This window comes from Natator depressus, chromosome 4 (genome assembly GCF_965152275.1).
Source record: "Natator depressus isolate rNatDep1 chromosome 4, rNatDep2.hap1, whole genome shotgun sequence".
In the NCBI taxonomy this organism is placed as follows: domain Eukaryota; kingdom Metazoa; phylum Chordata; order Testudines; family Cheloniidae; genus Natator; species Natator depressus.
The window spans coordinates 137,976,015-137,989,191 of record NC_134237.1 but is presented as its reverse complement, the minus strand read 5'-3'; the positions used below and the strand labels follow the sequence as shown (position 1 = coordinate 137,989,191).

Genomic DNA, 13,177 nt, shown 5'->3' with positions numbered 1-13,177 from the left:
CAGGACTGTCAATCTGTCTCTTTTCCCCAACACTAAATTCACTTAACACTGCCCAACCCCAACCCCCACAAACCCTTCTGTTTTCCTCAGATTTGGATTTTCCTGAACATTTTAGCTTATCCTAAAAATAGCTATGGAAATGATTACAGATCATGGCCCATATCCTCCCCTCACGCTGGCAGAGTCCAGTCTTGGGAGAATGTGGCTCTGTTATTTGGAAGGCTTTTGCATTGTTTTGATTCCTTAATTTTGTTCTAAAATTTGCTTTTGTCGTTTTGTTGAACTGTGTTTCCCTAACCCCATTGCTAACCAGTCATTTTAATTTGTAGCTTGCAGAGGGCATGACCAGCTCCGCTCTAATTAACATGCCAGCTTCTTGGGCCGATCTCCATGTATGTATTGCTTCATTTCTAACTTACTTAAGTGGGTTGCCTGGTTTTCATAAAGACTATCATTTAAAAAAAAATCTTCAAAAATTGGAGCAGGGCTTTTGGTAAAAGATTCCTCTGATCTGCTAGAAAAGTGACAGTTTGTGGGCATGTTTGTCTTTGGTCAATCATTTCCCTTAAAGTTAAAGAAACCAAGGTGGGGTTGGGGAGGACAACCAGAAAGTATCCTCCCTCCTATTCCGATTGTAAGTGCCCAGCTACGCATGTTCTGGAGGGCTGGCCTTGTGAAGAAGAAGGGATATGGGTTTGAGTCCAAGATGTGGGATTAGGTGGAAATTATCCAGATCCTGCATGGCAGTTCGTGATGCTCTAGATCTTATTTACCCAGTTCATTTGTCAAAGTGGTATGTTTTCTCGTCATTTGTGGGAAGAGCTAAAAAAACGTATTCAGGGTGAAACCCATCCCTGTTTAGGGGACTAATAGGAGACCTAGGCACCATTTAAGCCCTCAGCATTGGTCTTAAGTGGGACATAAGCCGTGTAGAGACAAGTGGTGCTGGTCCACTGCACTGGACAGATTTTCAGCCTAAGTGCTTTGAAGGCAGCAGCCTATAGATGGATTTTCAGGGCAATCTTGGTCCCCTGGGTCTAGAGGAGTGCTATGAAGGCTAGAGCTGTATGGAGGGAAGGCCCACAGGTGGTGTCAAATCATTCCGCCTCTCGCCCATTTGTAACAAAGTGCAGTATCTTGTTCCCACCTTGAATTTTTTGCAAAATCAAAAGTTTGCTTAGTTTTTGTTGCCAGACAGGGTGATAAAATTGTGTCCCTTGATCTGGGTCGATAGCCACAAGGTGTAGCTTTGTAGACCGGCAGTGGTCCTGTTCTATGTCAGGGAAAAATTCCACTTGTTTAGACCATGGTTGAATTTGACCCATAAACTATAGGACAATTTCTGCTTCCATTGAAGTCAACAAGAGTTTCCCATGCACCCCTGAAGTCAGAATTTAGCTGCATTGCTTTCCATTTCCCTAACTGGAATAAATCCAAGTAATTCCTCCCGACCAACACTGCCCTCACCTGATTCGATATGTGTTCATGTATACAACAAAGAAGGGCCAAACCCAATCCCAAAGCCAAAGCCTTTGAAGACATTCAGATCTGAGTCTGTATCTAAACTTTGTGTTTCTCTGGGATTAGGCACAATAAATCCCCTTGGATTTGGTAAGGCTAGGTTCAAATTCTACTGCTAAAAGAGACCGAGATGGGCTTCCGCAGGCTGTACTGAACAGGTAGTTGATGGAGTATGTTCCATTTGTTGCATTGTAGGTTCTTGCTGCTGCGGCTTTTTGCATGTAAAAAGCCTGCAGTGGCATCTACACAGATATGGTCCAATGTGTCATGTACATTGTGTTCTCATCTCCTTTAAACAGACCCATCTGTCCTGTTGAATGAACACATTTACCTTTAAAACCTAATATATTTTTTATGCCTGGAAAACGTATCTTTTCCCCAAAGTGGTTTCCTTTCTCCATGCAGAAAGAAGAATGAGTGGCTTTGCTAGGATTTAGAATATGGAAACAAAGGTCCATAAATAGTCTTTTCCCTCCCCTGTTCATCAACATCTTTAATTTAGGTGAATATGTTTTCGCTTTAGTTCAAGTAAAATTTTGAAAAGAAAAAAAAGCTGCAAGTCATTAATTTAAAATAAAAGCCACAGAATATTGGGCTGCAATAAACCAATTCCAGTTCTGTGTGCTGGAACCCTACAAGAATGTGATTAAATATAATAAACCTCACGATCTAAAGCCCTGCTGACGCCTCTCGGGGAAAACCTTGGAATCCATTCTGTTTTCAAAGCTGCACCACTCACACCCCATGTATTTGACCCTCCATGTCTCCCTGTTCTTTATTGCTAAGGATCTTTGCACAAAAAACAGGGCCTTTAGTTGCTTTGGAATTGGGCGTAGAGGCTGCAGCTGGAAAATTTTAGGTTAAATATTTGGAAAAACTTTTATGGCCAAAAATTCCACACATACAGTGCCTCTGAAGTCCACAGGGTCCCACCAGATCTCACTGGGTCTGGATTTGGCCCCGTGGCCCTGGAGGACAGTGAGACAAGATGAGGCAGGAGGCTGTGGATTTGTCACCAGTGGCAATCCAAGGTTTAAGACTAGTGTACCCACATCTTTGGGCATGTCCACATGGGGTTTTTACCTTGAGTTAACAGATTCATAGATCCCAAGTCCATTCTGATCATCTAGTCGGACCTCCTATATAGCACAGGCCAGAGGCCTGCCACAAAATAATTCCTAGAGCAGCTTTTAGGAAGAAAAAATTGTCAGTGATGGAGAATCCACCATGACCCTTGGTACATTATTCCTCTGTTCTCCCTGCAGCGGAGCCTTTCTGAGAAGAATGCCCAAGCTAGCATGTGGCTATGGAACATCTAAAATGCAGTGATGGGGCTGGACCAAGTAATCCACCAATGAGAACACTTGACAGCTGTGTCCCTATCTCCTGCCTACCCTTAATACACTGCAGCCAACAGAACCGTTGTATGCAGATTAGTTGTAGAGGAAAAGTGATGTCTCAGTGGGTCCACTTAAGAGCTTCACGAGCTGTGGACTTGGTCCCTATCCATGGGCTGTATAAAGCATAACAGTTACATACAAAAAGAAAGGAGTACTTGAATGCATCCGATGAAGTGAGCTGTAGCTCATGAAAGCTTATGCTCAAATAAATCAAGTTACATACAACAATCAGTAGTAACTTAGCTTAATTACAATTTAATTTCTTCAAGCATAGTGTGTGCACACAAGATTTCAGTGAATTTTAACTACACGGAAAGTTTGAAGAGTCTGTGTTATTCAGTTATTAAGATAATTAGGGACAAAGGGGAGATGCAAAATTTGTTAAAGGGCCCATTTAAAAATTTTATTTGCTAAACTAGTTAGGTTTATTAGTAATATCTCAGAACATTAATTATGAATTCAAAGATAAGTTCTGGATGTTTGGGGGCTGGATATTCTGTATTTTTCATATGTAAGGCAGGGATTCAGCCTTCAGTTAGTGCACAGCTCAATTCAACCTTCACTATGGAGTTGCAACTAGCACCTCCATAATGATAATCCCCATCCCTCAGGAAAATCCAGTATTTCAACCTTTGCCTGGTGAAATTCTCAGATTTATTTGTTGTTTGCAGTTATATGTAAATTTTGCCATTGAAGTAATTTTGCCATTCACGTAATTATTATTATTTTCAATTATTAGTAGTACTTCAGCAGTGCCCAGAAACACCCCAACCGTGACTGAGACCCCGTTGTGCAAGGGGCTGTACAGACCTTGTTGGTAGACACAGTTTCTGCCCCAAAGATCTTAAAGTCTTGCAACTTGTGCTGTTTTGGCTAGTTGTTGTACTATTGCTTCTGTTCCCTGACTGGATCATTTTTGCAACTAACTAGCAGAGAAAGTAGCAAATTTTACAATCCAGTAGCTTTTGACCACTGTTCATTTCGATGCTTGCTCTTTATGAGTCCTCACACCAGCATGGTGAAATTCCCAGCTGTGCTGGGAGCCTGTGTGCCACTTAACCCCTCAGAATAGGACTTGATTGATGGAGAGTCCGTGTGCTCATCTGTGCTGTGCAGCAGTGAATTTCCCCCACTAGGAAGATACAGAAGTGATGGGCTGGGTGCAGGAATCCCTCGGTGAAATTCTCTGGGCTGTGCTATGCAGGAGGTCAGATCAGATGATCATAGTGGGTCCTTCTGGCCATACAGTCTATGAATTGTCATCTAGTGTAAAATGTCAGGGGCTGCTAATCCCTTTGGAAATGCCTGTTGGCTCTGAATTCACAGACACACTCTCCTAATACACTAAACAACACTTTCCTTTCATTGTTGACAATCCTGAGCCCTGTTCCCTCTCGCTGATCTCTGTGTGGGGTGCTGAGGGGAAGGAGGTCAAAGGCACAAAAGGTAGCTAGGTACCTGATTCTCACTGAAAGTCTCCAGTTTCCATTTGAGCTTTAAATTCTCCCCCATGCACCTTGCAGGATTGGACCAGGAGAGAAGAGCATTTGTTTGTTTTCTTGAATGGGCCTGGTTCTCCATTCACACCATTTCGGCACCGGTAGAGCTCTATTGACTTCAGTGGAGTTATCCCAGTTTGCACTGGTGTAGGTGAGTGAAAAGTGAGGCCCACAAGGAAACTCATAAGAACATAAGAATGGCCATAGTCGGTCAGACCAAAGGTCCATCTAGCCCAGTATCCTATCTTTTGACAATGGCTAATCCCAGGTGCCCCAGAGGGAATGAACAGAACAGGGAATCATCAAGTGATCTATCCCCTGTTGCCCATTCCGAGCTTCTGGCAAACAGAGGCTAGGGACACCATCCCTGCCCATCCTGGCTAATAGCCATTGATAAACCTAGCCTCCATGAATGTATCTAGTTCTTTTTTTAACCCGGTTATAGGCTTGGCCTTCACAACATCCCCTGGCAAGGAGTTCCACAGGTTGACTGTGCGTTGTGTGAAGAAATACTTCCTTTTGTTTGTTTTAAACCTGCTGCCTATTAATTTCATTTGGTAACCCCTAGTTCTTGTGTTATGAGAAGGAGTAAATAACACTTCCTTATTTACTTTCTCCACACCAGTCATGATTTTATAGACCTCAATCATATCCCCCCCTTAGTTGTCTCTTTTCCAAGCTGAAAAATCCCAGTCTTATTAATCTCTCCTCATATGGAAGCCGTTCCATATCCCTAATCATTTTTGTTGCCCTTTTTTGAACCTTTTCCAATTCTAATATATCTTTTTTGAGATGGGGCGACCACATCTGCACTCAGTATTCAAGATGTGGGCGTACCATGGATTTCTATAGAGGTGAGCTTTAAAGAACATGTATCCAGAGGGGGGTCAGATTGAGAGGAAGGGTGGTTTTGTGGATAAGGCACTGGACTGGGATTCAGGAGATCTGAGTTCAGATCCTGCCTCTTTCACACACTGCCTGTTTGATCTCCAGGTACATCTATACTGCAGCTGGGAAGCATGATTCCCATGAGATGTATATATGCTGGGGCCTAAAAATAGCAGTGTGACTGCAGTGGCTCAGGCTAGGCAACCAAATATGTGCCTAGAGTCTCTGATGGGCTCGCGCTGCTGTGACCACCGTGCTATTTGCAGGCACTAGCACGTGTACGGCTCTGCGAACCGGGAGTCACACCTCTCAGCAGTTGTGTAGACATACCCAGTGTCTCTCTGTGCCTTGCATCCCCACCTGTAGAATGGACCTGACAGTGCTTCCTTTCTGCCCACCTTGGTCTGTTTAGATTGTAAGGTGTTTGGGGCCACACTGCCTCTCACTATGCGCCTACCACAGTGCGATGCTGAACTTGGTTGGGGCCTCTAAGCGCTACTGTAATATAAAATAATCATGATAATTTGGAGCAGAAGGAGCAATCCCATGCTATTTGCCCAAATCATTACAAGGCTTTTTATTTTGTTGGCTAGTTGTGTCATTAGTTGTAACACATACAAATAACTCATCCCATGACAAGCTAGTGAGGAGAACATGGGCCAAAAAAAAGAAGAGTTGAAATCTGTAAACTATTTGGAATAATTGGTTATTTGCTGTGTTTGCTACTTCCAAATCAGAGCACATATTTTACGGCTTATCCTGTTACTATTAGCTGGACGAGCTGTCGGGATCAGATATCTACAGCTGAAACTGATAGCTGATATCCCACTCTGAAACAAAGTCCAGCCCTCCCTCTCCGCATTCCTGCGGTTGCTCCCTTGAGCATTGTGCACATCCCGGTCCATTGTGCCACTCTGGCAGAGGACGTGAAGCGGCGCTAGCGAATAATGGAATCTGGAGGGAAACGCTGCAGAGGCTCCGATGCTCTGGATCGGTTTATAGAGCAGGCGACGGCAGTCAAGTTTCTGAGGGGACGTATTATGACATGTAAGCGGTCAGTGCGATGTGTGAGCCTGGGGGCTTTATGCTTCTGTGCAGCCTCACAAACTCCATCCAAGCCGGGTGGTCCAACGGAGCAGGCACAGCAATGGCCATCGGGGCTCTGTTTCTGGCTCTGTCACTTTCGTGGTGTGTGTCCTCAGAAAAGCCACTTTCCCGCTCTCGCCTTCCATTTCCCCTCCCACTTTTCTGGTTGTAAGCACACATGCACAGCCCAAAGCAACCCTAATCCGGGGGGGAGGGGGGGGCAGAACGAGGACAATTACCGACGCCAGTGCATATTGTAAACACAGGGCCCCTGGCCTAGCTGACTTTTGGAGAGAAGCTGTTAAAACAAACAAAAGGAAGTTTAATAGGCAGCAGGTTTAAAATAAACAAAAGGAAGTATTTCTTCCACACAACACATGGTCAGCCTGTGGAACTCCTTGCCAGAGGATGTTGTGAAGCCTAAGACTGTAACAGGGTTCAAAAAAGAACTAGATAAATGCATGGAGGAGAGGTCCATCAATGGCTATTAGTCAGGATAGGCAGGGATGGTGTCCCTAGCCTGTGTTTGCCAGACGCTGGGAAAGGGTGACGGAGGATGGATAACTTGATGATTCCCTGTTCTGTTCATTCCCTCTGGGGCACCTGGCATTGGCCACTGTCAGAAGACAGGACACTGGGCTAGATGGGCCTTTGGTCTGACCGACTGTGGCCGTTCTAATGTTCTTTCCCTCGTCTGTTTCCAAATGTTTGCGTTATTTAGATCCAAACAAATATCCATTTTGTCCAAATTTGGAAAGAAAGCAAAACATTCAAGGTGGAGAACTAATGACACAGTGGGGAAGAAGAAATGCTGCCTGAAATTCCCAGAGATGATCATTTCACAGCTCTAGCCGTAAATAATTTGGGGGCTGGTCAAAGGAGACTCCTGTGACAGGTTGTACCCCTTGAAGATGCCACCTGATGTGCTGAGATACCACTGAGCCCACCTGTCCTGCTGAGCCAGGCTCTTAAGCCTCCTCTAGCACACACACAGGCTAGGCCACACTCCTCTGGAGAAAGACACAGACACTGTGATCAGCTCTGGGAAGCCTCAGCTTAAGGGACTTGCTCCAGCACTCAGGTGCCCACCTCCCTTGGAGTGAAGACCCAAAGGTATATTGTTTTGCACTGTATGGAAAAATCTGCAGCGCACAAACTCATACATTGGCCCCTCCCTCAATGTGGAGGAAGATATGCACAATTTCTTGCCCCACCCCCCCAGTTAGAAATTATAGAAACTGGGTGTAATAATAAACAAAACAAATTTTATTAACTATAAAAGGTAGATTTCAAGTGGCTAAAGGGGTAGCAAACAGAACAAAGGAGATTACTGAGCAAATAAACCAAAATACGCAAACTAAGCTTGATTCACTAAAGAAACAGGTTACAAAATGTAATTTCTCACCCTAAATGTTGAATTAGGCAGGATGCAGAGTTTCTGTAGCTCAGAGTTCTAGTTATTTCTTTTTACTGACTGGACCCCTGTCTCAGTCTGGACTCACCTCTGCCTTTCCCTTCAGGTTAGTCTCTTTTGTCCCTTCAGGTTCTTTCAGGAGTCCTTCTCCTTGGGTAGTCCATGGAGGAGAGTCTGGAATGCGTTCCCTCCCAGCCTTAAATAGAATTTACATAAGGTGGGAAGCCTTTTGTTTCCAAACTTGACCTCCCGCTCCTGTGAGTGGAAAATTACTAGAAGTCCAAGATAGAGTTTAGTACCAGGTGGCAGGACCACCTGACCTAGCAGTGTCACAGCTAGTCCCAGGAGAACTCTCAGGAAGAAGAGAGATTAATATCTTCAGTCTTCTTGTTTCTTCCTAATGGGCCATCAGCCCTGTCTGGCTTTTTCATTATTGTACCTGAAGGACTAGTTGTGGGTGACACCCAAAATAGCACATCTGAAATACAGCAACATGGTCAATATTCGTAACTTCAGATACAGAAATGATACGGGCATACAAATTGGATAATCACATTCAGTAAACCATAACCTTTCCAATGGTACCTTACATGAGCCATCTTGCGTAAAGTACATCTCAGTTATGTCATATCCATATCATAAGCATATTTCCATAAAGAATATGGCGTGTAACGTCACAACTCCGACCCTCCCGCCACACTTTTGTCATCGCCTGAAGAAGGACGAGCAGGATTTTTCTCCTCTTTAATTCTGCACCCTCACGTCCATGCTGCTGGTCTGTGCTGCTGCATGTACAGCACTGGCATTGATTCATTTTCCTAAAGGATCCCCCAAGGTGATACGAGAATGGGTGGAATGACCCTGTAACAGAGTGCTGGCCCTTTAAGGAGAAGCCCAGGCCTATAGTGACTGCAGCCTAGAATGGAGGTTGGGACAGCAAGGAATTCTGGGATAAGGGGGCAGGGCTATAAAAAGGGACACTTCCTGTCCATAGACACCTAGAGGGAGCAGGTGCCAGCCACCCTGTTACAGGCCCCAATACACTTGTGTTGTGTGCGGTGCGTGATCAGCCAGAAGGGAAACCGATGGGAGCACATGACAGGCTGCTGCCCGTCTTCTGGCTGCCCCTTCGCTGCTCCGTGATGGGAACTGTGGGAATCTTCTAGGATCAGGGGTCTGGTCCATGGGCCAGATTCATCACTGGTGTAACTCTGTTGACATCAGTGTGGTTGATATGCCTCCATGCCCTGTCCCAGGGCTGTAACCTCCAGCCCTGAGATTTTCAATGCATAGGGGTAACCTGCTGCATGATGCTTGAGGGTGAGGGCTATGTGTGACACTGCTTTTAACAGTGAATGGGAGCTTTTCTTGTGTGTGTGTGTGTGGGGGGGGATTTCACACAGAGCAGTTAAAGAATTGCCTGCATGGATGATCATTTAAGAGTAAGCCACAACATCTCCTGGCCTGGCCCTACGGAGCCCTAACACAATCTGTGTTCCCATCCAGCGTTAGGTCTCACACATGCCATCCCCCATAACGGGAAACACATCCATCTGATGTTAGACTTTGGTAGGTTGGAAAGCAAAGAACTGATTTTTGTCTCTTTAACATTACTGTTTACTTATTAGCACCGTAATTAAGCGTACTCATACAGGGAGGAGTGGGGTCTAATGGTTAAAGCAGGGGACTGCATATCAAGGCTCCTGGGTTGTATTGCTGGCCCTGCTACTGACTCCCTGTATGGTTTTGGGCAAGTCCCTTAGCCTGTCTATCAAAAAGCCATCCAACCAGCTCTAATAATGATACTGATCTATCTCAGAGGAGGTTGTGAGGTTTACCTCATTCACATCTGTAGAGTGAAACACACACCTATGCGAGGGCCTGCACAAAGACCATGTGCTCTTTTAAGTCCCTTTTAAGTCTTATTTTGAGGGCTTAAGTAGGATTTAAGGGCACATATGCCTTTGGCTGGCCCTTTCCACAGGGCTGAATTTGAGCCCTGATTCAGGAAGGAATTTAAGTTTAGACTTAAATCCCATAGACTTCAATACTGTGATTAAAATTAAGCACATACTTGAGCGCTTTGCTGAATCAAGGCCTTAGTCTCAAAAAGGCTTAGAGATCCTCTGCTGCAAAGGGCCATGTGTTTGTAAAACGCTGTTATTTATTAGACCTTCTTAGAATGTGAATTAATTTCTCTTTAACATAACCCTTCATTTTGCCTTATCACAGTACTCCCTTCCGATATGTCACTTGGTAAAATAAAATGGATTGTTAGATTGTAAAGTGAGAAGGGACCGCTGTGAAAATCTAACCTGACCTCCTGCATAACGCAGGCCAGGGGATTTCCCTGTATTAATTCCTATTTGAACTAGAGCAGATCTTTTGATTTAAAAATTGCCAGGGATGGAGAATCCACCGCCACCTTTGGTAAGTTGTTCCAGTGATTAATTAAACTCACTGTGAAAAATGTCCAGTCTGAATTTGTCCAGCTTCAACTTCCAGCCATTGGATCATGTTAGACCTCTGCCCACTAGACTGAAGAGCCCATTGTTAAATATCATTGTTAAATAGCCCATGTAGGTATTTATAGACTGGGATCGAGTCACCCCATGACCTTCTCTTTGTTAAGCTAAATAGGATGAGCTAAATAGATTCATGTGTTGCTCTTCTTTAGTGCCTCTTATGCAGGGATCTCAGCACTTTCTAGACATTAACCAATTCCCCTGAGCATCGCTGTGAGGTAGGTAAAGATTATCCCCATTTTACCGATCGGGGAGGCCAAAATGGAGGCACAGAGCAGTGAATTCCCCTGGCAGCCATGGGAGTCGTGACTGCTCAGCATGTCTGAAAAATTAAGCCACTTAGGGCTTGATCTGTTGCTTGCTGTTATCATTGGTAAAGCTTCCATCAGAATCAGGGCCTTACTGCGGTGTCTGTCTATGGATCATGGTGCTGACTTGAGGCATCCAGCTGTGAAAAGTCTCAGCCCAAGTGACTTGCCCATGGCCATGTACCCAAGGACAGAGGCCCAGCACATGGTAAATGTCCCACTTATATCTGCTGTCGGGTTAAGTGCGACTCCAGTGACTCCTTGGCCCGATGCTGGATCTCTGCCCAGGAGATGGATTCCACCCCTGCTGAGTCAGTAGCCGAGCTGGAAATAGAAACCCAGACTCCCAGTCCTGCCCTCTGATCAGTACGCAGCCTGGCTTCCCAGATAAGACTCTTAAAGTGCTTTTGGCTGTTGCCTTATGATTAAATCAAATCCCCCTAGCCAGTCACTTGCGTGTTGGGTCCTTTGCTTTAACTGGCTTTTCCATTTGCAGGCAAAACGATTAATGTCCTTCGCTATTAACATTCCAGCTGCTTCCTCTGGCTTTTTTTCTTTTCTTCTTCTTCTTTTTGTAACATCAGTAGAAACCAGCAAAAATATCTAACCAAATGCTTTGTCTTGGGGCTGCAGAAGATACCGTGGGTAAGTCGTGAGATTAGTTTAAGTGCTTTCTTTGTAACTTGGTACCTGTGGAATGTCATAATAAAGCCAGGTTGGTTAGGACGTAGATTTTTAAACAATAAAACAAGGGGAGTGATGAAAGGCAAGACTTAAAAAAAAGGAGGCAGCAGAGGCCTCAGAGCTAATTTATGTAATATTGCGATTAAAGACACTGTCTATTCAAGACAGCAATTTGAAGCCTGCACTGTTGGCTTAAAATCTAAATCCAATAAACCTCTACTATGATTCCTCCATTAGGTCAGTGTGATGGAATTTTGTGGACTTCTAAAATAAGACATCATTAGTTTTCAGGAATGTTTCATGAATCACGGTCAAAGCCCCTTCATCTTTGCTTGCATAAATTTCAAAATTGTGCACTTATAATAAAATAATACATATTTTCTGAACCCGACAGCCAGCTTTCTCCTTGGAATAATATCCGCAGTCCTGAAAGCCCATTAGCCCTCCCAGTTTACATAACTGATGAGGTGCAATCTCCTTACTGGCTTTGAGTGTCCTGCCATTCACTTTCAAAAGTCTAAGCTTATGGGATTGGTGATTTCTGTTTATTGTATAGATCTGCATGGTTGTTACGTTCGTCTAGAGAGAGGTGGAATTTCTTGGGGTCAAGGTTTGTTTCAAGGGATCTAGTTAATACGACGGTAGTGTCTAGGAGACCCAGGCATGGACCTTGGCCCCCTTGTGCTAGGCGCTGTACAAACAGAACAAAAATGCAGTTCCATCCCCAGAAAGTTTACAACCTAAGCTTAGAGTTGGGGGTAGGTTTTATTTATGAGATATTCCAGTACATATCCTCAGCATTCTGAGACATGTGGCCCTGTTGGTCTGGGGGCTATTATTATAACCCGTCCTTCCTTCTACATGGAGATCCTCAGCGGAGGGCCACCAAGATTGGCAAAAAGCTGCCATCTGGAAACAAATTCTGATGGCTTCTTCTCCAGAACATCTTTGACCCACTCCTGGGGTGAGATTCACCGCTGTGCAGAGAGGTTTAGGCACTACTTAGAGTCCTGAATGCCTAAGTGTTGTCTGACAACCTCTGTCTTGGCCACCATACTGGGGATTGACCCAGCAACCAGGGACCCTCAGAGCTAAAAGAAAGACTCTATACAGCTTGGGCTAAAGAGCCAGGTTCTGTAACTTATCAAGTCCAAACTACTGAGTTTGGCTGGTCGGGAGTGTGTAAAAACCACACCCCCTCGCCAACATAGCTACAGTGGCAAGGTGTGGATGCAGCGATGCTGACAAGAGTGCTTTTTTGGGCATAGCTAAAGTCATTTGGGGAGGTGGTGTTACTATGCCGGCAGGAAAACTCTGTCTGTTGACACACACTGCGTCCTCACCAGGGGGCTCTGCTGATGTAGCTACACTGGTTGAGCTGTATCAGAAGAGCCTGTTTAGTGTAGACAAGGCCACAGCCTCGCTGTTCTGTGGCTCAGGCCCAAAGGGGAACGTGTAACACCCACTGGGTGCATGGGTTTTGTGCTGGCTCTGTGCACAGGGGTGAATATCAACCATAGCGATTACGTTAAATGGCGTGGTTTTCGCCGGGTGGTTTCCCAATGGAGATACTTAATTTTTTTCCCCCTCCTCCAGGAGGAAGAGTTCATCGACTGGTGGAGCAAGTTCTATGCTTCAACAGGGGAAAGAGAGAAATGCGGCGGCTACTTAGAGAAGGGCTTTGACACAATGAAGGTAACTTCATCTCCTTGTGCCTGAGGCCTTGCAGCAGCTGGCTGATACTGGTTGTCTGTGGAGTGAGATTTATTTTAAAAGGGGAGCGCCAGTAGAGGGGTGTTTTTTCCAGACTTGATTCTGACATCAGTGGGAGTTTTGCTGTTGATTTCAACGG

General features: G+C 44.9%; 1 protein-coding gene across 1 annotated transcript in view; it reads left to right on the top strand.

Moving 5' to 3' along the window:
* The window catches only part of DYSF (dysferlin), a 303,950-nt gene that overhangs the window by 227,233 nt on the left and 63,540 nt on the right, over positions 1-13,177 (top strand). The window contains exons 42-43 of the mRNA XM_074951962.1: positions 330-392; positions 12,922-13,020. Coding sequence (XP_074808063.1) covers positions 330-392; positions 12,922-13,020 — 162 coding nt within the window. The remainder of the gene's footprint in view (positions 1-329; positions 393-12,921; positions 13,021-13,177) is intronic.